The following is a 22484-nucleotide window of genomic DNA, read 5'->3' as shown; positions in this document are numbered from 1 at the left end:
AAAAAGATCCACACATTTTAATAACAAAAGAGAGTCAGTAATCTCACTCTAAAAGGAGAGCTTTTTCAATACAATACAGTTTTGTTACATATGTATTGTCATGCAGTGATCAATATTTCTTAACTTGAGAATTCCATGCTTTTACATAACAGTAAACTAAATAAGAAGCAGATTGTCTAGGGCTAGGATGGTCAACAGCTGCCAAAAATCTATGATTCCCTCCCCCTATTCCCTTAGTATTCTGTTGCAAAAATTATATTGAAACAGTAACTCATTAAGGATTTCTCAGTATCTTCTTCAGAAAACACACTACCATTCTATCATATCAGACTTTCTGGGAATTTTCCTTTCCAGTCTGGCCCAGAGTAATTAACTTGGCTTGAATAAGGACGGTAATTAAAAGCAGACAGCATTTGTATTTTGATGGAGAATTGAGTGCTAATGCTAAAGAAGCTCCATGGACCTGAATATTTTTCCTGGCCTCTCCCAATATCAAGTTTCTTTGGAGTCCACCTAAATTATGATGATACCCTACCAAAAAATCACATTCCACTCTTCATCCATAAACCGTATCTTTAGCAAGAAAACCACTGTTAGGAACTTTTCCATCAGACCTAAGTAATGTAGTATAAACAATGTGCCTTAAGCAATCAACCCTTTGCCCAACATACTGCTTTTAACAACATGCACAAAAACGGAGCATTACAGAACTCCGGTTCACCCCCGAAAGTTCCCTGTTCTTCCATCTAAAATCAGTAACTCTCCCTGAGTAGATGAAGTTGGCATTCATCAAAATCAGTTGCTTCAGACCTGAACTTGACCATTCAGATAGATTTTTCAAAAGGAAGGACAAATATCACATTTGCACTTTGGGGAAAATATTTTAAACTCCATCTTGGCACCACCATCCACTTTGTAGTCAATGTTCTTAATGATTTTTTCCCTAATTCTTGGTGCCTCATTGTATCTTTTCAGGAGAAGTGTAGTGCTGACTGGGAACAACAAACCAGTGAACAGTAAAAGTAAATTGGTGGTATGACTAAGAACAAGCCCCTTAGCCTCTCGGTGTAGCTACTGAGTGTGTAGTACTATGTGCCAGGCACAGTACTGGGTCGTAGGGATCCAATACAGACTTGCCCCCATCCTCCCATTATTTTTGGGAAGACAGACAAAAAATAATTTTTCAAGAGAAAAAAAATATCAAAGGACTTCATTGAAATAATTACAAATGATTACAACTTCTGTGAAGAAAAGGGATAGAGATCTGTGGTGGAAAGTCAATGGGTGCATGAGGAATAACATTCCAGCTACAACTTGGAGAATGGGAAAGAGTCTCTCCTTCCGGACAGGAGCAGAGTGGAAGCGCCATGTTTCCCGCTCAGAAGGAGAAGCATGTTCCAAAGCCTGGAGGAGGGAGAAAGTTTGGGGATGCTAAAGCACCACAAAGGGAACCAGCATGGCTGATGTTTCGAGAGTGAGGGGAGAGTGGCCAGTGATGCTGAGGCTCTGATGACCATGGTAAGACACTTGGAGACAATATATAGGGAAGCACACTGAAAGCCAGGAAATGAAAAACAAATGTAAGCGGTTATTTTTAAAGATTCTGCGAATGCCCAATGTATGCCCAAGAATCAGATATGATTCCAACAGCATCAATACCATTTACAAAATTCTTGTATTTTAACAGTAGGTAAGTATTTGTAGCATGAAATTGTATATGGCAAAAGCACCATCAATTTTATCTTAACCAGGACATAGCGGATATTAAACCCTGTTTGCCATTCAGAACTCCATTATCCTAGCTCCTCAAAGCATGCACACACGAATTCAGACCCCTTTGATGTAAGTGGCAAATGCTTCCTTGGATTGGCGGTGGTGGCTGCCTGAGAGAGAATCCCAGTGATGTAGTCAAGATGAATCCACTGACCGTGTGTATAACCAAGAGGGCCTTTAGCAACTTTGCAGCAGACTCACTGAAATGTTGGAGATGGTGCCATTCTCACCTGACATCTACGAAACATAGATACTTTGAGATGCTCTCTAACCTTGAGACGTGTAATCTATGAGATTCCTACAGCCCCGTATTGCATATGCCCATCCCTGAACTCAGGATCAGAGTGAACAGGACATCGTGCCTCTCCACAAAGAGTTTATAATTCAGTTGGATAAAAGATATGGAACTTTTTTATATAGGACAAAAAGTTCCAGGACGGTGCTAAATGCTTTGGAAGCATATCATGAGGACCCCACTCTAGATCGGGGGGGTGGGGTGGATCAGAGGGGATCAGGCGGGGCTTCCCAGAGGAGACGGTGATGAAACTGAGCACAAGGGATAATAAGCCCTGAGGCTTCCAGATGGGATAGGAGGAAGCGGCTGGTTCTTGCAGAGAGAACAGGTGCAGTGGTTAGGTACTGGAGAATATCAGGGGTCGTTCTTGAGACTGGGTTTGTGAGTAGGGGAAGGCTGGGTGGTCGCACTGAATGGGGAAAGGAAAGACTGAGGGTAAACAGGGATCAGGTTACCAAGTGATTCAAATGCCTAAACTTTAGGTTCCCCGGGAAGATTTTGAGCCAGTGGTGATCCTACCTGCATTTTTAGATCCTCTGGCTTACTGGTTGACAACGAAAATAGCTCAACCATTTGTGAAACCCTTTCAAACTGGGCCTTGAAATGCTTTACAAAGCAGACAGAAAGTCATCTAATTTGGTCTCATGATGGCCTTGTCCTTGTAAGGTGTGAGGGCAGTCCTGCCCATGCGTCCCTTCTACTGGACCAACTGATGACCACACAGTGCATTTGACACCTGTCTTCCTCATAGGAAGGATTCTTCCCATGCAAAGAAATGCTCTTTAACAGGGGGCAGAGGGAAAGAGAAACAGGCTGGGATGGTGCTCAGCTCTTGCTTCATCTCAGCCCCCCCCCCTTAATTTGGTCACTTCAGAAGAGAAATCAATGACTAGAGTGTTGAATAGTTGTTTCCATCAATTGGCAAAGATGTTGATGTTTCAGATGTTTTCATTAAACGTACTGGAAATTGATTCGAAAACATGTTCCTTTTGCCTGAATAAACAATTGTCTTTGCTTGTCCTTTCTGTGTTCAGAACAAGAGAGAATTTCCCCAGGGGAACTGGCACTGAGCATCATCAGCAGAATAAGGCTGAAGGAGATTCCTGACTCCTGTATCTCTCTCAGAAGCAGGTGTGAAAGGTCATAAAGGAATAACCTTTTAAGAGCAAGAGGAGGCAAAGGAGCGGCCTTCTGCCATTTTTAAATAGAAGCAGCATAAGAGCACAAGTCAGGTGAAATATTCTTACGTACGGTATCTTTAAGCCCTAGCTGCACAGACAGACAACACATTTATCACTGGCACAATAATCCTTATGGAATAAGAGCAAAAGAATTAAATATTTTACGTGGAAGAAGTTCTTTCTCTAGCAAGAGAAGAGCAACTAGCATCTGATATCAAACCACAGCCTGGTTCTCTGGGATTATTTTAATTATTCTTCATGTTGATAATAAGAGGAATGTGCTCATTTTTGTTTAAACCATGTCAAAGCATGAGAATCAGCTCTGAGAATCTAAATTGCCTAAATATCTGGGCTGTGAAAGTGGAAAAAGCAGCACAAAGTTGGTTGTGATGTCCAAAATACCTCGCTCAGCTCTCAGACAGCACAAGAGAGAGGGGTTCCTACCACCCATGAGGCAGGATGTTGGGTGGAGGAAAGGCAGGGTCAAAGACGTGGGAGGCAGGGAGAGGATTGGGGGGACACTTGTTGGAGCAATTGGGGCTAAAAGGAAGCCATGAGCCTGGGGCTCAGAGAAGAAGAAAGAGGACATATTCCCGAGAGTTAATATTAGAGCCCAGCTGGAGATACAACTTACCGAAGCCTTAGATAGAAAAGTCTAGAAATGCCAACTACTTCAGACTCCAGCCATTTCCTCCCACCCATACTTTTTTCTTACATAATCTATTATCCACAGGCCTGGCTGATCTGCTTTTATCATATGACCTGTGTCACATGACCCTTCCCCAGCCATAGCTGATTGGTTAAGGGGCAGGCATCTGACTCAATGGAAGGAACCATGGGCTAGAGCAAGTTCTGTAATTTGCTCAGACATGAACTCAGATACACAAACACTGAGTTAATCTCTGCTTGGTTTGAACTGGGATGTCATATAAAGTAGAGTTGGAGGGGACCATGTTTCACCCACGAGTGAGGGGAGACAAGAGAACTAGTTCACAGAGAATATAAAAAATACAGCTGACATGTGAGGTGGCAAACACAGGCAAAAGGCCGTGTGGCTCCAAAAAGAAGGAACAAAGGAAGCGATTGTTTGTTCAAGATGATTTCCTATTCTCTTGATGATTCTGGCCTCTGCTGAGGCTGCTCCTATATCCATCTAATAAGTTTCTCCTAGCGTGAGTGGGTTCTCCGCCTAGAGCCAATGTTTTCTAAGAAGTGATTAAAGTATGGTGAGTCAACTTTTGATTATCTGCAGTAAAGAAGAGAAATAAGGCAGAAATATTATGAAATATTAGTAGTATCATTATAAGAACGCTTCCACTTTGGTTTTCTAATACAACCACAGACACAGCCTGCCCATCCCCATAACCATCTTCCCTAACTAGACCCAGACCAGTACCTTGTTGTAAACTCCGGGCACAACAGATCATCTACAGCAGAAAATCCCACTTTGCCATTCTCAGAGGTTGACTCAATGATTACTCAGGATCCTACCCAGGCTCTGCAATGCCAGGAAAGAGCACAAAAAGTGCTTCAGATTCTCCCTTATGCTCTGTACTTTCACCCCGATATCTACCAGAGCAGCTCTGCCTCTGTACATGTTATATATGAAGGGTCCATGGAAATATTTGACTAGATAAAGAGCACCACTGGTTAAAAAATGGTACCAAAATGAGTACCATACTGATGGGATACATGGTCTTTGGCTTGGGTTATTTTGAGTTCTACAAACAAGTGCTATGGAGGACTTTGCTACTTCTCAGTCCTCCCAGTATCCATTTTCTTTGAGACTGGTTTCTTCCCCACTCTGTGAGATTCGGGATATCAATTAGTAGCTCCATCTAACTTCTCAGTATGGGGTTCTGACCCAAACAGGCCTATCCTAGGCTTGACATAGATACCATAAGAGTAAAGGAGGCAAGGACTACAAACATAATGAAATCTAATGGATGGTAGAGGCCATCGCTACTACCCTGTAGAGAGAAACTGCCTGGGAATTAACTTAGTAAGAATCAAGGGATAAGTCTAAATAACATGGAACTGAACCCTAAATCTAGTCATGCCTCAAGACAAAACTATATAGATGTCTTGGTTCCAAGAGTCAACAAATTCCTTTTTGACCTTGGCTAGAGTTGGGCGCTGTCACTTACTAACAAAGAACGCTGAATAATCTATCATGCTAAATGATTATTTAGACTTAATGGTCTTATCCATTTCTATAAGGTCTTAAATCTATTTCTAGAGGCTTTCCTTTCATTATAGACAATTGTAAATTATTATGCCACAATAGCAGAAACAATAATAAATCTAAAAATCTGAAAAAAACCACTTGAAATCTAACTTTCATTTTTAGCCTTAAGCTTTTCTACTAGTTGACTGTCATCCATACAGAGTGTTAATATATCTTCCCTGAAGATAATAATTTTATACTTTTGATTCATAGTTTTGTAACACTAACTCAAAGAAAAGAAGGTTAAGCTTAGGGAAAAAAAAAAAAGAAACAGAAATCTAGACTCAAAGGGAAGAAAAAAATATTTGGATGAATATAAATGGTACCAGCAATCAAGAATGCACTCATTTTTTAACATCACCATCTCGTGGCAAAATAAAATTTAAAATAATAATAATAATAATTATTATAATAGTAATCTGTTTCAATGGAAATCAAGTACTATAATATTTATAGTCTGTGCCAGAGTTAAAATGACTGCAGGGCCAGAAGTGAAGTGTCACAGCATGCTCCACATGTTTTTAACACGGTTTCTAAAGGCTCTGGAGGCTATTAAATTTAATGAACCCATCTGCTATGAAATAGAGGTCCCATCGTAATCAGTTTCCTCCATGCCATGTAATGCAGATGGCATTCTCAGTTCCGCAACCCAGCAGGATGGTTTATGTTTCTCTTTATGTGTGTCTTTTTGTTTTGACGATTTGAACTTCTTTGATATGCAGTGGTGTCTTGGGAAAATACTGTAAATTCAGTTTCCAAGCCCCAACAACTTCCTTATGATGGCTTGGACCCCCTGAGTAATTGCTTCTAGGCAGTAAGATGTTGTAGCTTAAAGCAATCACCTAAATGACTCCTAAATGGCCTAGGTGCCATTCCTAGATGGGAAACTGAAACAAATGTGTAATTTATCAAATGCAAAGCATTTTCTCCAAGTTGGACTTAGTGGGAGGTAAGGACGAGGGACACAGGTCCAATTTGCAAATGCAACTAAATGGGTTTGAAAGTTCCTACAAATTGCAGACTGAAGAGCATTACTAGCAAAGGGGAGGGCCAGGAGGCCTTGGTAATGAATTCTCATTATTTTAAATGGTCACATTCCCACTGATTCTAAAAGAATTTTTTGCTTCCCTTCTGTGTGTCACTGTGGTCTATGCTAACTCCCCTGGAGGGGTCGATCAGGATGGGGGTGTGTCCTCAGTTTAATGCAGGTTCCGCCCTGCACAGCAAGTTGGGGAGCATTCCCAGGATGACTAAGATCCAATTGGAAAGCACCAGCTGTTTGCTTACAAAATGGAACAAATTCCATTGTTAAAGATTTTTCGCTCTGCACCTAAGAGATAATGACTGTGCATGACTAGTATTCAAATAAGAAGCCCATGCATTTCAGAATTTTGGTGTTTGCTGTTTTATCAATTAATACATGAGATCTTATTTGATTAAACATAATTAATGTTGTTAACATTAATTCATTTATTTGGGCTTCACTAGGAAAGCAAATGGAATAGAACAGCCAGGCAGGAGACAGAATATTTAATCAGACTGGTAGTAACAGGCAGGGAGGATGGGCCCTGAAAGCAAAGTTTTGTCAGTGTCCATTCTACAACACCAGGCTTGGTTACATGGAATCCTTGACTTTCATGTGTAAGAATCCAAACTCAGCTTATGCTCACACACTTTTATCTTGAGCTTGTTCAGACCCAGAACTGTAGGAATCAATGCATAATTAATAAAAAGGGAAAGCACTGTACTTGCAGGTTACCTTAAGCTATTCATTTAAGTATTAAATCAATTACATAATTATATTTGTTGCTGCTGGGTTTTAAGCCATAGTAACTGATGAGTCAAGTAAACAGAAATCTTTTCGCCTTAACCACCAGATAATTAAGGAGAAAGAAGATGTTTAAGGCCATATTAAGCAAACTTGTAGGATCAAGTGTCCAAATTTCCTAGATAATTAACGAATACCTATTTTCTTAGTATTTTATAGAAGTGACGTAAATCAGCAGGGTCAGAAGTTATCTGATTCCTAAAGAAATCAAAGCCAGTTTCCGACTGCAATGTCACAAAGAGAACCAGGCCCCTTGAGACATCAGTGGTGAGCAGACATGGTGACCCTGAGACTTTCTCTTGACAGAGTTTGCAGGAGGAGGCTCTGGTTGTATTTCCCGCTGGCATTATCTTTCCCTCTGAGACCACAGAAGGACAGAGGCTGCTGCAGTAGGCAGGATTCTAAAATGGCTCCCGAGATTTCTGCCTCCACAAGTACATGTCCCATAAAATCCCCTCCCTTGGAGTACGAGTATGATGAGATATCACTCCCATGGTTAGTGACTATCATTCAACTTTAAGTTAATTAAAAGAGAGATTACCCTGGGTGGGCCTGACCTACTCAAAGAAGCCTTTAAAGGGAGGTGAGGCATCAGAGAGGTGAACTCCTGGGGGCCTGGAAGAAAGCAAACGGCATTGTATGAACTGCCTGTAGTGGCCATGTGATAAAGAACTGTGGGTTATAAGAGCTGAGAGCAATCTCCAGTGGATGACAAGCAAGAAAACGGGACCCTCAGTCTAACGACTGCAAGGGACTGAATTCTGCCAATAATCTGAATGAGCTTGGAAGAGGCCCCTAAACTGCAGATGAGAACTGTAGTGCAGCCAACACTTAATTGCAGTCTTGTAAAACCCTCAGCTGAGGGTCCAGCTAGCTTGTGCCCGGACTCCTGACCCATGGGAACCACACATTTTGTTGTTTTAAGCAGATAAGTTTTTGGTCATCGGTTTCATGGAAATAGAAAACGATTACGGGTGTCCCAGTGATGCTGACCCATTTTATAGAGTGTTGGCAGTTCTAGCTGGGAATAGCAACTGCCCTCACACCAGTTGGTGGCCCTCTTCTCTGTGTCTGGGGAGGTCATTCTCCTTCATGGAGCACAGGGCTCCCGCAGGCTACCAAGTGGCAATAAGACAATAACCAGAAACTAACCTGGCCACCAGATTTACTGCATCAACCTAGGATGACACAAATCAAGGTAAACTGTAAGAGAGAGAGAGAGAGAGAGACAGAGAGACAGAGAGAGACAGAGAGAGACAGAGAGGAAGAAGGGAGGAAGGGAGGGAGGGAGGGAGGGAGGGAGGGAGGGAGGGAGGGAGGGAGGGAGGGAGGAAGGAAGATTAAGTGTCAATTTCCTTGAATGAAGGAAAGACTTTTCCTCCCCAGTCTTTTATGATTGCTTTGCTCACGCTTAACACATTGGAATTTTTTTTTAGCAACTTTCTTTACAGCCTTTCCAAGGCATTCCTTTACATAGTCACAGAAGTAACACTTTCTTTTCCCATTCATGATTCATTGGTTGAAATAATCTTTAACTAATTTATGCAATTATGATAAAATTACAACTGGCATCAATAGATGGGGGAATGAAGAGGATTGGTTTCCAGTAAGCTTGCAACTCAACTGGGGGCACAGTTGTGTGTATGATTCTTGTGCCGACATGGCCTTCAGACCAAACGTCCGGTGTGCTGTTCAGAGCAGAGAGAGGGCACTGAAGCCATTCAGTGCAGTCGGTTAAGAGGGCTCCTACTATGTTTCCCTTTCCTTGGGCAAGGCAGCCATTTTTACACCTCAGTGAGGCTAGGAGGGACCCTCCTTGGCTGGTGCCTGCAGCATAACAGTCTTCCTTAGGGACACGGACCCGAGGCACCAACACCAGACATTAGTGCCTGGCCCACAACACGCAACTGCAGCAAAAGTAATTCCAAAGGATTAAAGTGTATCTTTAGGGGAACAGTGCTTTCAAAGTACACATCCTTCTTACGTCTCAAATTCAGAATGGTACAAGCCATACTTAGTTACCATGAAGTTTCTTTGAGACCCAGCACCCAATGCTAAGTGCTTCTGAGTTTGGTTTTCATCATTGCAAGCTCAATTGGGACTGTCCTCGAGGTGTCGGGACAGTCATGAGCTTGCCATCATCTTCTGGGTGGTTCCAAATTTGGTGGGTTCATCTTAGAATGTAGACTCTGCAGAAGTTTGGTATACAAATCCTATTTTGATTCTCCCTAAATGACAGGATATTTTTTTGTTTGTTTGTTTTTGTTTTTTGTCTTGGCAGAATCCAGGCCCAGATAAGGAGTTTGAAGAGACTGTTGCTTCCTGGCCCAAGAAGCACATATTAGAACAGCAGATGCCCTCTCCTCACTGACCTGGCCCACAAAAGAGGAAGAGATTCTCCAGTGTCCTCACTGTCCCAACAGGTTTCTCAATACCACTAAGATGAGAAGGAGCCCTCCAAACATTCTACTAGGGGATTTATTTATCAGGGCTATTTGCAAAGCTACAACAGGAGCTAGGAAAGCACAGAAGTGACACTGAGCTATCATTTCAGCACAGGCATACTGGTGGGGGGGAGAGTGTTAGTTTTACGCATGTCAAAGGGTTCTTGATGAGGTGGAATAAATGAGCTGTTACCTTGGTATACCATTTTACTCAATAATGAGCCATTTAAAACATCATTTTATTTTAAGGTAAGTAAAGGTGATTGTGGCACAGAATGAAGATTTCACGTAAATACTTAAGCTAAAGCACAAGGCTTCGAAGACATTTCCATTGCACTGCTCATCTAGGGTTGCTCCCAGACCATTTACTTTGCCTTTCTTGTCAGAAGTTCTTTCAGGGAAAAGCTACAGTAGCAATGGGTTCCCCTCCCTCTTATTGCCCTCCGTATATAAACATAAATATAAATATGCATGTATATAATTAGTAAATCTAAAACAATTGATTTAAGTGATTAACATTATTTAAAGCCAGACATCATATTAATGCAAAGCTTTATTCTCCGCCTCACCATGACCTCTAGGTTGCATATGCCCAGCCAGGATACTCTATCATGTGATGTGTTCTTTTCTGAAAGCGTGCCATGTTTATTTTCTTCTCATTGGTGATGCTGCGTTTTCTGATGACTCACCAAGATTTTTGTCTGGATTGATCCCACTATAGATACTCTTTTCACCCCTCTCACAACTTGTCAAAAAGCTCTGAGAAAGCGCTTTGAGACCATGAAAATACTTTGCTCAAAATTTCCCCCTAGATTTCTCCTAGGGCTGGGGCACCCCTTCTTATCCGGTTCATATTCCCACAGTCCCACTGTGTACCTGAAGGCTGAGAAGGGGCAGGCTGCTGTGATGGCCCCCAAGATGGGTTCCCCTCTGTTGTTCCTGCCCTGTGTTTGCTTGTAGCTGCCAGAAATGCAGCCAGAATGAGAGATCTCATGGAGAGAAAAGCTGGCCCACAGCAGCCATTGAGATCACTCTGGAGAACAGCTATGTCTGGGTTACAGTGATTAATGTGATGTTAATCCCAACAAAAACGATGGGAGAGAGGCCCTGTGGGAACATTTAAAATCAATTAATGAAAAACGCCACTCCCATCAGACTCATTATCACTATGAAAAATCACCCTGAAAATACACAAGAAACCAGGCCATTCACTGAGCCATTGTTTGATGACTGGCAAAGCTCCTCTTTTTAAAACGAGTTCAGCATCAGAATCTTTTGCTTGGAATTCAGCTGTAGAAGGAGCCCTGGCCAGAGTTCTCACAACGATGCGGTGCCGATATGACCACCATATTCTCACTTGTCTATGGGAAGAAAATGCCTGTGGCCTCTAGCGTGACTCCTATTTGAGTTACACTTGAGCTCCAGTCACCTTCCCAAGTTGAAACCTAAAGATTCATCCCCACCCAGGACTGGGTCTCTCAGATGGCGAGGACTGAATCTAATATGCTTATAATCATTGCCACAGTGACAGAATTTGTACACATGTGGGAAGGAAAAAACAAGGAACTAAAGAAGATGCAATCAAAAAAGTGAGTTTTCTGTCCTGACCAGACACTTTCCAGAAGTGCCGGTGACAGTGATTTTTCACCAACCTTGTTTGCCAAGGGGACCAGTGCAAACTCTACAACAAGGGAAAATGTCATTGAACCCCATTATTGAGGAAGAGTGATACAATTGCTGTCTTCTGGTATCACCACAGGAAAACCCTCCCATCTCAGGAGGAGCCCTCGGGCTGTCCCCCAGGGGCCCTGTGAACTCACGGTGCTGTCGATGTAAGCTTCCGTCCACACGACGTCGTGCTCCTGGTCAATCACTTTGGGCCGGCTGAGCACGTGGAGGTATTCCATGACATTTTCCTGCACATCAGCCAAGGTGGAGATCTGGGTGAAAAATCCTGCCAAGGGAAAACCCAGTTTAGTAACAGATGGGGGTGGGAGGGCGGGCCATGCACATACCATGCCGTTTTGGCCTCCAGTTAATTTCTTTCTTTTCTTTTCCTTTTTAAACGGTATTATCTCCTCTCTGCCATCACCCACTTCATGAGAATGTGTTCACGTTAGAAAAAATAGTCAAACTAAAGGAATAAGATCAGACATAAACCCACCTCCCAGATGGAGCCCCTGTTGACCCTTTAGATAATGTCTTCCCAGATATATGTAACATACATACATACATACATACATACATACATACGGACATACACCTTCCTGGCAGAAATGGGAGTCCGCTCAACATGCCATTTTATAACCTTTTATTTTTTACTTTACTGAGTTTATTTCCAATGGGAAAACTATGAACCCCAAAATTGAAAGTCTATTCCATTTTTATCATATAACAACAATAGTCATGACGAATTTTTGAGTGCTTCCTAAGGGACATGGAATTTGCTGAACACTTGATAAGCTTTGTCTCATGTATTCTTGACAACACGAGGAAGTGGGGATAACTGTACCCACTTTTAAGAGAAGATGACTGAGCCAGACTGAGAATATGTGTTTCCCCCATGTTCTCATAGGTGTCAAGCAGCAAATACAGAAGGTGAACCAGGCTTGAGTCTCTTAATCTCATCTTTTTGCTTTTACAAAATTTTGCCCTTTGTGTGTTGGAGGCTGAAATGCTAGCTCATGGCCTCCTGTGGTTACCAGACCTGCCTCTTGAATATGCTGGGTTAGCCATGGTTTCTAAGCAACAGAAAAACTCTAATCATGCTACTGTCTTGTGAATGGGGATGCCATTTTGATCTCGAGTTCAGGGCGCAGCTATACTCCTCTTCCATTTGGGGTCCCGTTGGTGTTGCTGTGGGTTAAGAGACGCTAGAAAGGATGAATTGGGCACAGGAGGGTACCCTTCGTTGAAACATTTACGGAAGGCTTTCTTGGTGCCCAGCACTGGAGAAGCAGAGATTCACAAGATGAGCAGGACCCCTGTCTCCTGGGCCCTGAAAGGGCTGAGTGAACAACGACAAAACAGCACAATCAACTTGACCCTACAGTGCACAGCAGGGCCAGCCCATGACTTGGCTACCCTGAGACAGGGTCAGTCCCACTGAACGCTGAAGGATGAGGAACAGTGAACTAGAGGAAGAGGGCTTAAAGAGTGTGTCCAGCAAAGCAAGGAATGCAAATAAAGGCCCAAGGTCAGAGTCAGGTCCTTTCTAGGAACTGGTAATAGCTCCGAATGGTTGGGATAAAGAGCTGGGGAAGAGAGAATACAAGTAAGGTACTACCAGATCAGAGGAAATGAGCAGGGCGATGGCACATAGGACCGTGGGAAGGAGTTTAGACTTTATCCTACAGGCAGATAGTCGTGGAAGAATTTTAAGCAGGATAGACAGTTACGTTTCCTCCCCATGTATTTAAATAAGGACCCTGATAACTAGGCTCATGCCAGATCCATTGCCAACAAATCAGAGAGGGTATGTATGCCTCTGAAGCCAGATCTGTCACAGCACTTGCTACGGTGTTTATAAAATCTCTTAGTGTCTAAAACAGGGCTCAGGGTAAGGAAATGCCAGACTTCCCGTTGTCCAGAAAGGACTGGGACCCTCCCAGGGCATTTCCAAACAAAGACCAGCTGGTTTGAATTTGGTATGCCAACTCCAAACCAGGTTGGGACCATGTGGCTTCTGGCTTCCTGATGACAGTTCTGTACAGTGCTAATTAACATGCACTGTCACTCCTGCCCGCCCCCACCCTGCCGGCCAGGGCCAGAGCCTCGCCCATCCGAGGGGAACCGGGGCCCCAAAGGAGCAGGCTCTGAGCGCCTGTTTGAGTACGCAGCCCTGGAGTGGGGCTCCTGTACACCGTGGATCTCCCTCAGAGGTCAGGCGTCACAGTCAGGGAGACCCATTGGGACACCGCTGTCACAAGACTTCCAGGTGGCCCCTCTTGGAGGCATGGTGGGAAAGACAAGCTTTAAAGAGGGTCACTGGATGAAAGGGGGTATCCATAGTGATCTCTCCAAGCAAGGTGGCTGCAATCAGTGTTTGAAAAAGAAAGGAAACATTTCATCTCCTCTCAAGTAGGCGAAGTTAGTCGGGCTCTGAGGAAAAGGTCTTAGAAAGACAAACATGACAAAGAGAACAAGCTGAGAGGTATTGCCATAGTGGTGAGAGGAGGAGAGAGCGCGATGATTCTGGAACATCGGGGTACATGGGTGAGTGATTCTCAGTGTAGAACAATTCCCATTTGGGGTTCCTGTGCCCAATGTGCAATAAAGACAACATCTCTTAGGAGGAGTTCTTCTTGGCTGTCTACATTTTCTTTCTAATCTTCAAAGCCAACAGCAAAAATCCTTGGTTTGGGGTTTCTCAAATAGGGCCAAGAGAGGAAAGGGAATGAACGCAGGGAGGAGGATGGGGGAGACAGGTCATTAGCATAGAGGGGAGTAGAAAGGAAAAACCACCACACATTTGGACAGGGATTGAGCTGAGATCATCCTCACTTGGCCTTGCATATCACAGTCAAAATTCTGAAAATACAAAAAGCTGGCTTCTCCCCAGAGCCACAGACCCATAGCCAACTGTACACCTGACACCTCCACAGGGTGACTAACAGGATCCTCAGACTGAACTCATTGAAAGCCAACTCCTGATTTCCCTCACCAAACTCATTCCTCCCCCATGTGTCTTTCCCATCTCAGCAAATGGCGCCACTCCCTGACTTAGGCCCCAAACCTAAGAACTATCCTTGATAGCCATCATTACTTCCCCCACTGCGTAGCTAATGCACCGCCGTCTTCGTCTGGCCCTATCTCTAAAATCTATCTAAACTCCACTTCCTTATCTCTCCTGCTCCCAGCCCACGCCAGACTCCACTGTCTCTCCCCAAGTATAGCAACAGCCTCCCCCCAAGACCCCCTCCTCATCATCTCGGCTCCTTACAGCAGCCAGAGGGATTGGCTGAAAGTGTAAAGCAGATCATCATGTCCCTGCATACGATCCCCAAACAGATTCTATTTAGTTAGAATAAAATCCACGTGTCTTACCCTGACTTCCAAGACTCTCCTTCAGTTTCCCCCCAGCACTGACCTGCATGACCTCACCCCCTTTTGTTTTCTTACCATTGCTCTCATTGTTTCAGCTCCCTGGCCGTTCTCTTCCTCTCATGTGCCAAGGTCATTCCCCTCTCAGGCTTTTGCCCTTGCTGTACCCTCTGCCTGGCACACCTTTTATCTAGTTTCTCCATGGCTGGTGCTTGTTTATCACTCAGGATTCAGCTGTCTGAACTTATTTCATCTTATTTCACCCCACCTTCACTTCCTTCAGAAGATTAATCCAGTGCTGAACTCTGAGTTACTAGTTTACTATGTTCTCTTTCATCATTATACTAGTTCCACAAAATGTGACATAAAGCTGGCGCCAGTCTTGTCCGGAGTGGTATTCTCAGAGCTGGGAGCATGGCTTTGTGGGAGCCATTTGTAATGCAGGGACACTCACTGAGGTCGCACTGTGAGTCACCTTGCCCCTGGGTACTTGGGCACCACAAGAGCCCAACTCGTGTGCTCATTATACAGGGAGGAAACAGAACACAGAGAGGTCAGTGATTTGTCCCAGATCGATTTGAATCGAGGTTCATCTGATTCTGAAATCTTTGCTCTTGACCACTGAAGACACAGCCTCTTCCTGTTTTAGAAAAGGACAGGATGGGATGCTCAGGAGTCCTCCTCCAGGAGGAAGAGCTGCCCATGTCTCTGTGGTCGGGAAAGGTTGAGGATGGGATGGGGGCATATATGGTTCTCTTCTGAAGGTCCTGAAAAATGCTCAATAATTAGTACCAAAGATCCACTCAAAACCCAGGCCACAGTTCTAACTTATATTTCAATATATAGACCAGGGATACAGATGTATAAAAGGTAAGAAAAGCTAAAATTATAAAAATAATATTAATAATGTATATTGTAAAGTTTAATGCAATTTTAATTCATCTAACCCCAATCCATTAAAACCTCAAACCTTTCTGAAAGACTCTTCTGTTTTTAAATGTTTTCATCTAAGTTTTAGTTAACAAATGTACCTTTTGATGGATAACAGGAAGTCGCAGAGGGCTGGACGCTTTGGCTGTAACCATAGACACTTCCCTTGTTTTCCCTCTGCGTTCTCTGAGCTGCCCCTTCCCTCCTCCCCACCCCTTTTTAAATTTCTTTTAAATTCTAGCTCTTGAATGTTTATTCTCTTCTTTAATGTGCCTTTTTGGACTTCATATATCATGTAAGAAAACAGAATCAGCAATCATTCGGTAATTACCAAGGAGTAATTAATGCTGAAATTAGCCACCTATTACAAATGGTCTTCTCATTTTTCTAAGTAACATCGATTTATTTACCTTATTCCCTTGCAGGGTCTCCTGTGAACTCTGGGTTACAAACTAGTCAGTGCGATAAAGGACATGCAGCCTGGTACTTTGTATTTCTGAGATTCTACCACCCTCACTTCGAGATTTCTTGAGTCCCTTGTCTAAAAGGTGCCTTTGCATGAAATGCCCCATCAGCACATCTTTCCATTTTCCACCTTATGAAGATGCCAGAGCCGAGGGCCCCTGAGTTTGCTCCTCCATGGGAGACCCTGGCTGGGGACCTCACATGCCAAGATCCTCGTTCTGCCTTTGGTGTGAGTGGTTCTACTCCCTTTGAGTCTTGACAGACACCCTTTTCCCCTCCAAACAAGATAAGCTGAAAACAAAGCCAGTGCTCAGATTTCAGTCTTCGCGGGGTAATGGGTTGGGCAGGAATGTCAATGGTGTGACCTTGTTTGTATTCCGTATGGATGAGTGTTCTGGAAAGACCCTGACAATATTCTCTTTCATCTTCCTCCACCCCATCAACATCACAGACTATTGAAAAAACACTTACTTCTGTAGAAAAATGTATAACGTATAAACAACTTTCTATCTCCACATCTCCTTGGACATTCATTAAGGTCTGTTGGGCCCTGAGAGCCAACGGCACATGTCTGATGAGCCAACCAACCAGGAGAGAATGACCATGAAGGCAGGAGCCGCACAGCCTTGGTGGGCATGTGCCCACCTGGAGAATAAGGCTCTCAAGTGTGAAGCCATCTGAATAATCAGCCAGACTCTCAAATTTAGGAACAAACCTTTTCCTTTGTGAAACTGGGGGCTGGAAATTAGGGGAATTGGAGAGATATTGGTCAAAGGATACCAAAAAAAAATTACACAAAGTTATCTGAATAACTTTCATTTTTGCCTTCTTCCACGTGTTCCAAAATACGAAAAGTTTTAAATGCCGCTTTCCCCCTACCCTCACCTACAACCATTCTAGCCTCATAAATCTGAATCTATCTTTTAGTGGACAAGACACTTGAAAAGGTAGAGTGAGGGTAAGAATTTTTTGATGGGAAAAAGGCTTTGGGTCTGAACTTCTGGGGAGGGCTCAGGCCACTAGTTCTCTTTCAAAGAAGGAGAGAATAACCATTAACCTATCAAAGAGGGCCAAGCTGAGCAGACAACCAAGAGAGACTCATGTGGAGTTTCCATTCGACCTAACGATGACTGATTGGTTGAGAACCCAAACACGGAGGCCCTTCTTTATTTGCACAGCTGGAAAACACTCCATTCACCGTGATTTCTGAAGGAGAATCAGGCAGTACTTCTTTAACATCTTGGCACACCGAACATTAGAGGTCATCACGGCATTATGGCATATCTGGACTAGTGAGCCCCTCTGTTCAGTTTTCCCAGTTCACTTATTTATCCAACAGTGTGAACGCAGAACTTTATATTCCACAAGCCATTGTACAGTGGCAATGATTGTTCTAATGTGTTTAAAATGGTTTGCTGCTTTGCCTCATTAGGGCTGGTTCCCTCAAGATAAGACTTAGTTATGCATAAAATGAAACAAACCAAGGAGCTCCAGGCCTCTCTAGATTTTGCTAGTCGATTGGAGGAGGCAGAGAACAACCATTTCCCAGGGACAGTGTCTGAGGTCCACTGGCTGAGAACCATCTCCATGGCTACCAGACTTCCAAGCAAAAAGTTCTGTACCAACAGAGGGTCCTCGACCACTGACCAGGGGAGAGGTGCTGGCCTGATGATTCCTGCTCCTCCCCAGGGTCACTCTGGCCAAGCCTGGCCAGTCAGCCAACAGGCTTCTTCTTGCGCTCCCCTGGGCAATCCCTGGGTCTGCTCTGGCCTCTGAATGCTAATGCTTCATTTCACCGAAGAACTTGTCTGAGTCAGGACGAAAATATGTAAGGGGGCCCCTCTGGACCTCATGTCACTTGAGATGAAAAATGTTATGCTGCCTCCATACTATAACAATCTGAGACTATAAACAATGATTTAATTAATGACCATAGAAGAATACTTGCTCACTGATGTTACGTGGTCTAAAACCCCATAACTGACGCAACGTGAAGCCAGTGTTTATATGGGCACAGATGACTGGAACCTAGCGTTCTGATGGCAACTGCTACTTTGAAGGGTGGTAAACAATGGCATTTTATCCCCAAGGCCCTTTACAGTGCGGAAGGTGAAACTATGGAGAGGGACTGGCTCTGGCAGGGAAGGAAACAACTGGATTCAGACAGGAAGAGAAGGAGAATCGCTGTGGAATCCAACAGCCCGGCCAGCTAAGCAGCTACTATTACCTTCTTGGATTTTCCAAGTCGCTGTGCTCAGAACTTTTAAATCTAGAGGGCTGTATTCTATAGCCAGGCCCTGAAGTACTCTGAATTGACAAAACTATCTTCAAAAGGATGCTTCAAAGATTCTTATAAACAATGACTAAAACTAAATTATGGTGTAATATTAGTTGATTAAGACAAGACTTCAATTTGAGTAATTTTCATCAGCTGGACACAGACAGTGGTAAAAACAATAACCCGTGACTAAATGCATACTAGCTGATGGGAAGAACTACAATCTGATGTGGCAGGAATAACAGCAAAATTTTTCAAAAATGGACAGGAACTCTTCCCCCCCCCCCCCAAGACCACAGGATAAAGAAAAAAAAAGGGAAAAGTATAGTTCACTCAAGATTTTTAAATGTCAACAAAGTCCCCCCAATTTTTTCATAATGGCCCCTTTACCCAGAGGACATCAGGGACGCACTCAGCCCCCATTCCTCCTACAGGTCCCCCTGAAATGAAGCCAAAGGCATGACTCTGAAACAATCAGAATCACCGATACCTTTTAGTGAGGCAAGAAAGCCAATAAACCACAATAATTGTAGGATGTGTTATTTTAGAACTTCAAGGAAATGTAAAAAACTCTATGCAGCTCTCCACTTTTTAGATGAGGAAATTGAGACTTGCTTACAAGACTGTTCCAAGTAGAAACAGATCATTAAAGGCAATGCTAAGTAAAGGAAAACCTAAGCAGAGGTTTATTTGCCTGGTTGTACATGTACTCGCTGAGAACGTCCCACACCCAACCCACACACAATGCTTAGCCCATCTAAGCACATGTATTTTTTTTTCTCCATGGGCTTACCTCTGCCATACCAAATTTGGCAGGGGAGAGACCTGGCCCAAGCTGGGTGTCATAATTTATTTTGGGAGGGAGGTCGGGCACTTGAAATCAGAACTTAAGAGTTGCTGATCAGTCTCAAATGGAGAAGATATAAACTCTTTTTCTAATATCATTCCTTAGCCACAATATGTGTTGTGTAGGTAGATGGGTGTACATGGTATGGGGTGACCATTTCTGGATGTGCATACTCCAGAGCAGAGAAAGTCTATCTGCAGAGGAGAAGAATGCCATGGAGTGTATAAAGAAACCAAGAAGGGAAAGAAAAACAAAAACACAGCTCCCTGGTCCCTCATGAGACACGAGCTTCCCCTCCCACTGTGGAAGCTGAGTCACTCCCCTCTCACTCCAAAACATTCCTCTTTTTAATTTCAGGGAACAACATTGGTTGCTTGCAACTAAAATAACTTTGTCTTAAGTCACTAAAACTAGATCTGAGATCTCCAAAGCCTTCATTGCGTCCCCTTGCCTCCACTAATGTACAAACACTTCCACTTTTATAAAGGATGGCTTAGGAGACAATATAAAAATAGACCACTGAAATCCATCAATGCCAATGTATGAGCAACAAGAAAGATCTTTCTTTATTAGTATTTGCAGTCAGGTTACTCATTTTTTGAGCATCCAATGATCACTCTGAGTAAGGTAGGAGGCTGGGGTCTGTTAGTGCTCAGAGTCAAAGCCTGCCCTCACAGAGTGTGTAGCCTCAGAAGGGAGATAAGTCATGTCTGCAGGTCAATAAACACCAGGAAATAATATCGGGCATTTATGTGCCAGGCACTGAGCTACCAGCTTTACTTGCACAGCCTCATTTCATGCCCACAGTATCTGTATGGGGCAGGTATCATTTCCCCTGTTCTGTAGGTGACATAACTCAGACCCAGACAGGTTGGGTAACTTTCACATGGTTGGTAGATGACGGAGGCTGGATTTGGACTCAAGGAGTCTGGACTTTATTACCTATTTGCCTCCTATGCTTTGCCTTATGGGTTGATCTAGAATGAAAATAAGCTTTCCATAGACTGCAGGGCCCTGTTCCTTGTCTCCCTGTACCTTTCCCCAAAGCATTACTTCTTACACACAACAGGGGATCATCCATCAATTAACTTGTGAATATAGAAAACCCAACAATCATCGAGCTCTTACTATGTACCAGCATTGAACCAGGCACCTAACATGCATCATTTCATTAAGCCTTATATTTAATAAGAGTCACAGGAAGAACTATTATCACCATTTCCATTTTTAAGATTAGAACATTTTAAGGCAGGTTAGAGTTAACTGACTTAATTAGTTGTACAGGCTAAGTCACGCTACGGGAACTTATCAAACCAGAAATCTCAGTGGCTTAACACAAAGGTTTATCACACATACTATACATCCAGTATGGGCTGGTAGATGGCAGGGGACAGGATAAGTGGAAAGGCATCTGGTCCATGTGGTCACTCAGGGACCCAGGCTAATGAAGTTTGCTCTATTTCATGACTATCCCATCATGTAGCTTCAGAGTTTATAAGAGCAGAAGAGAGTATAGACACCACCACACCAGCTCTCAAATACTTTAACCCAGAAATGGCCCAGGTTGGTTTTGCTTAAAGCCTATTGGCCAGAACCAGTGTTGAGGCCCCTTGGGAATGGTGAATGAGCACATGGATATTTGGTGCACAGTAAATTCTCCCAATGTCACGCAGCTACTAAGCAGTAGAGTGGAAAGGCTTCACCACTCCATTTGACGATGTCCTCCAAATTTATAAACATATTTTGGAAGAAGCTGTTAGAAGCCTATCAATAATCATTCAGAAACACCCAGACCTTATCTTAGAATTCACAGTCTTCTAGAACTCTCTACTTTCTCGGGGTTTGTTGCACACAATGAGATAGTCATCTCAATTTCTGCATCTCCAAGGAGAAGTTATTCAGATTCAAGCACATTAGAGAGACCTACCTTTGTTGGCACAGGCCATCCACTTGAGATTGTCTGCAAAAGCTGCCTCTCGTCCAATGAGGTACGTAAAGATGCGAACCTGAGAGGAAGACAAACACATGGATCAATGGTATTCACTGTTCACTGTCCTGCACAGACCACATGCATGGCTCACACACATGTGGTTTACCTCTTTAATGCTCCATGCTTCCCATCTGTAGGAACATATTTAAAACATTTGAAGTACAGTCAGCTAGAAATATATTCAAAACCGGGGCCTTTGATCTTTTCAACCATATGGCACTGGTGGTGGTTGTTTTTCGGTGTGGAACTTGTGACAGAGGAGAATAAGTTGCAATGGGAGGCTGGCAGCATCACGGGCCGGGGTTTGTTGCACACATATGGACAAGGAGCATCAGGTCTGGACCAAATCCGCAACCATTTTCCTCATCCACACAGGAAATGCAGAGTGTGCACTTCTTGGGAATAAAAACGCCACTGAAAGACCCTTAACATTTCCCCCCAATGGTGAGGACAGGCTGCAGACACTCTCTTGCCATCTGTGGTGTCTGGTGTGATTTTAGGAGGTAATTAACTGGGACAAGAGGTACAGCCTGTAGCCAGGAGACCAATGGAGACACTCTCAAGCCTTCCTAAGTTTTTGGTGCCCATAGAGCAGAGAACACATGTAAAGCCTTGGCTGTTTTGTTTGCTATTGCTTTCTCAACTGTCTCTCATGAGAGGCCAGAACACTTTGTTTGTTTGTTTATTTTTTATTAAAGTATTGTTGACATGCAACATATATTATTTTCAGGTGTACAACATAGTGATTTGACATTTATATTTCTTATGATGTGATCACCCCAGTAAGTCCAGTAACCATCTGTCACTATACGGTTATTACTATCATACCAAATATTTTCCCTATGCTTTATATTACATCCCCGTGATTTTTTTTGAAACTGGAGGTTTGTACCTCCTATTCCCCTTCGTCCTTTTCACCCATCCCCTTACTCCTTTCCTTTCTGGCAACCAACAGTTTGTGCTCGGCATCTATGAGTCTGTTTCTGTTTGTTTTGTTCGTTTGTTTTGTTTTTTAGATTCCACAGGGGAAATAATACAGTATCTGGAGAGGATGTGGAAAAAAGGGAATCCTCGTGCACTGTCGGTGGGATTGTAAATTGGTGCAGCCACTATAGAAAAAGAGTATAGAGATGCCTCAAAAAATTAAAAATAGAACTACCATACAACCCAGAAATTCCACTTC

The 22484-nt window shown here is 43.3% G+C and overlaps 1 protein-coding gene across 3 annotated transcripts in view; it reads right to left on the bottom strand.

Moving 5' to 3' along the window:
* CACNA2D3 (calcium voltage-gated channel auxiliary subunit alpha2delta 3) overlaps nt 1-22484 on the bottom strand; it is an 837281-nt gene that overhangs the window by 269857 nt on the left and 544940 nt on the right. For all 3 annotated transcript variants that reach the window (XR_002136724.3, XM_088798500.1, XM_088798501.1), the window contains exons 12-13: nt 21239-21317; nt 11569-11702 (exon numbers count right to left, since the gene is read on the bottom strand). Coding sequence is in view for 2 of the 3 variants with exons in the window: in XM_088798500.1 (XP_088654626.1) it covers nt 11569-11702; nt 21239-21317 (213 nt within the window). In the remaining variant the exon portion in view is untranslated. The remainder of the gene's footprint in view (nt 1-11568; nt 11703-21238; nt 21318-22484) is intronic.

The sequence above is a fragment of the Rhinolophus sinicus genome, chromosome 5 (assembly GCF_057876585.1).
Source record: "Rhinolophus sinicus isolate RSI-liver-muscle chromosome 5, RSI-T2T, whole genome shotgun sequence".
Taxonomy (NCBI): Eukaryota; Metazoa; Chordata; class Mammalia; order Chiroptera; family Rhinolophidae; genus Rhinolophus; species Rhinolophus sinicus.
The sequence above is the reverse complement of the archived record's forward strand: the minus strand, read 5'-3'. Positions and strand labels throughout refer to the sequence as shown.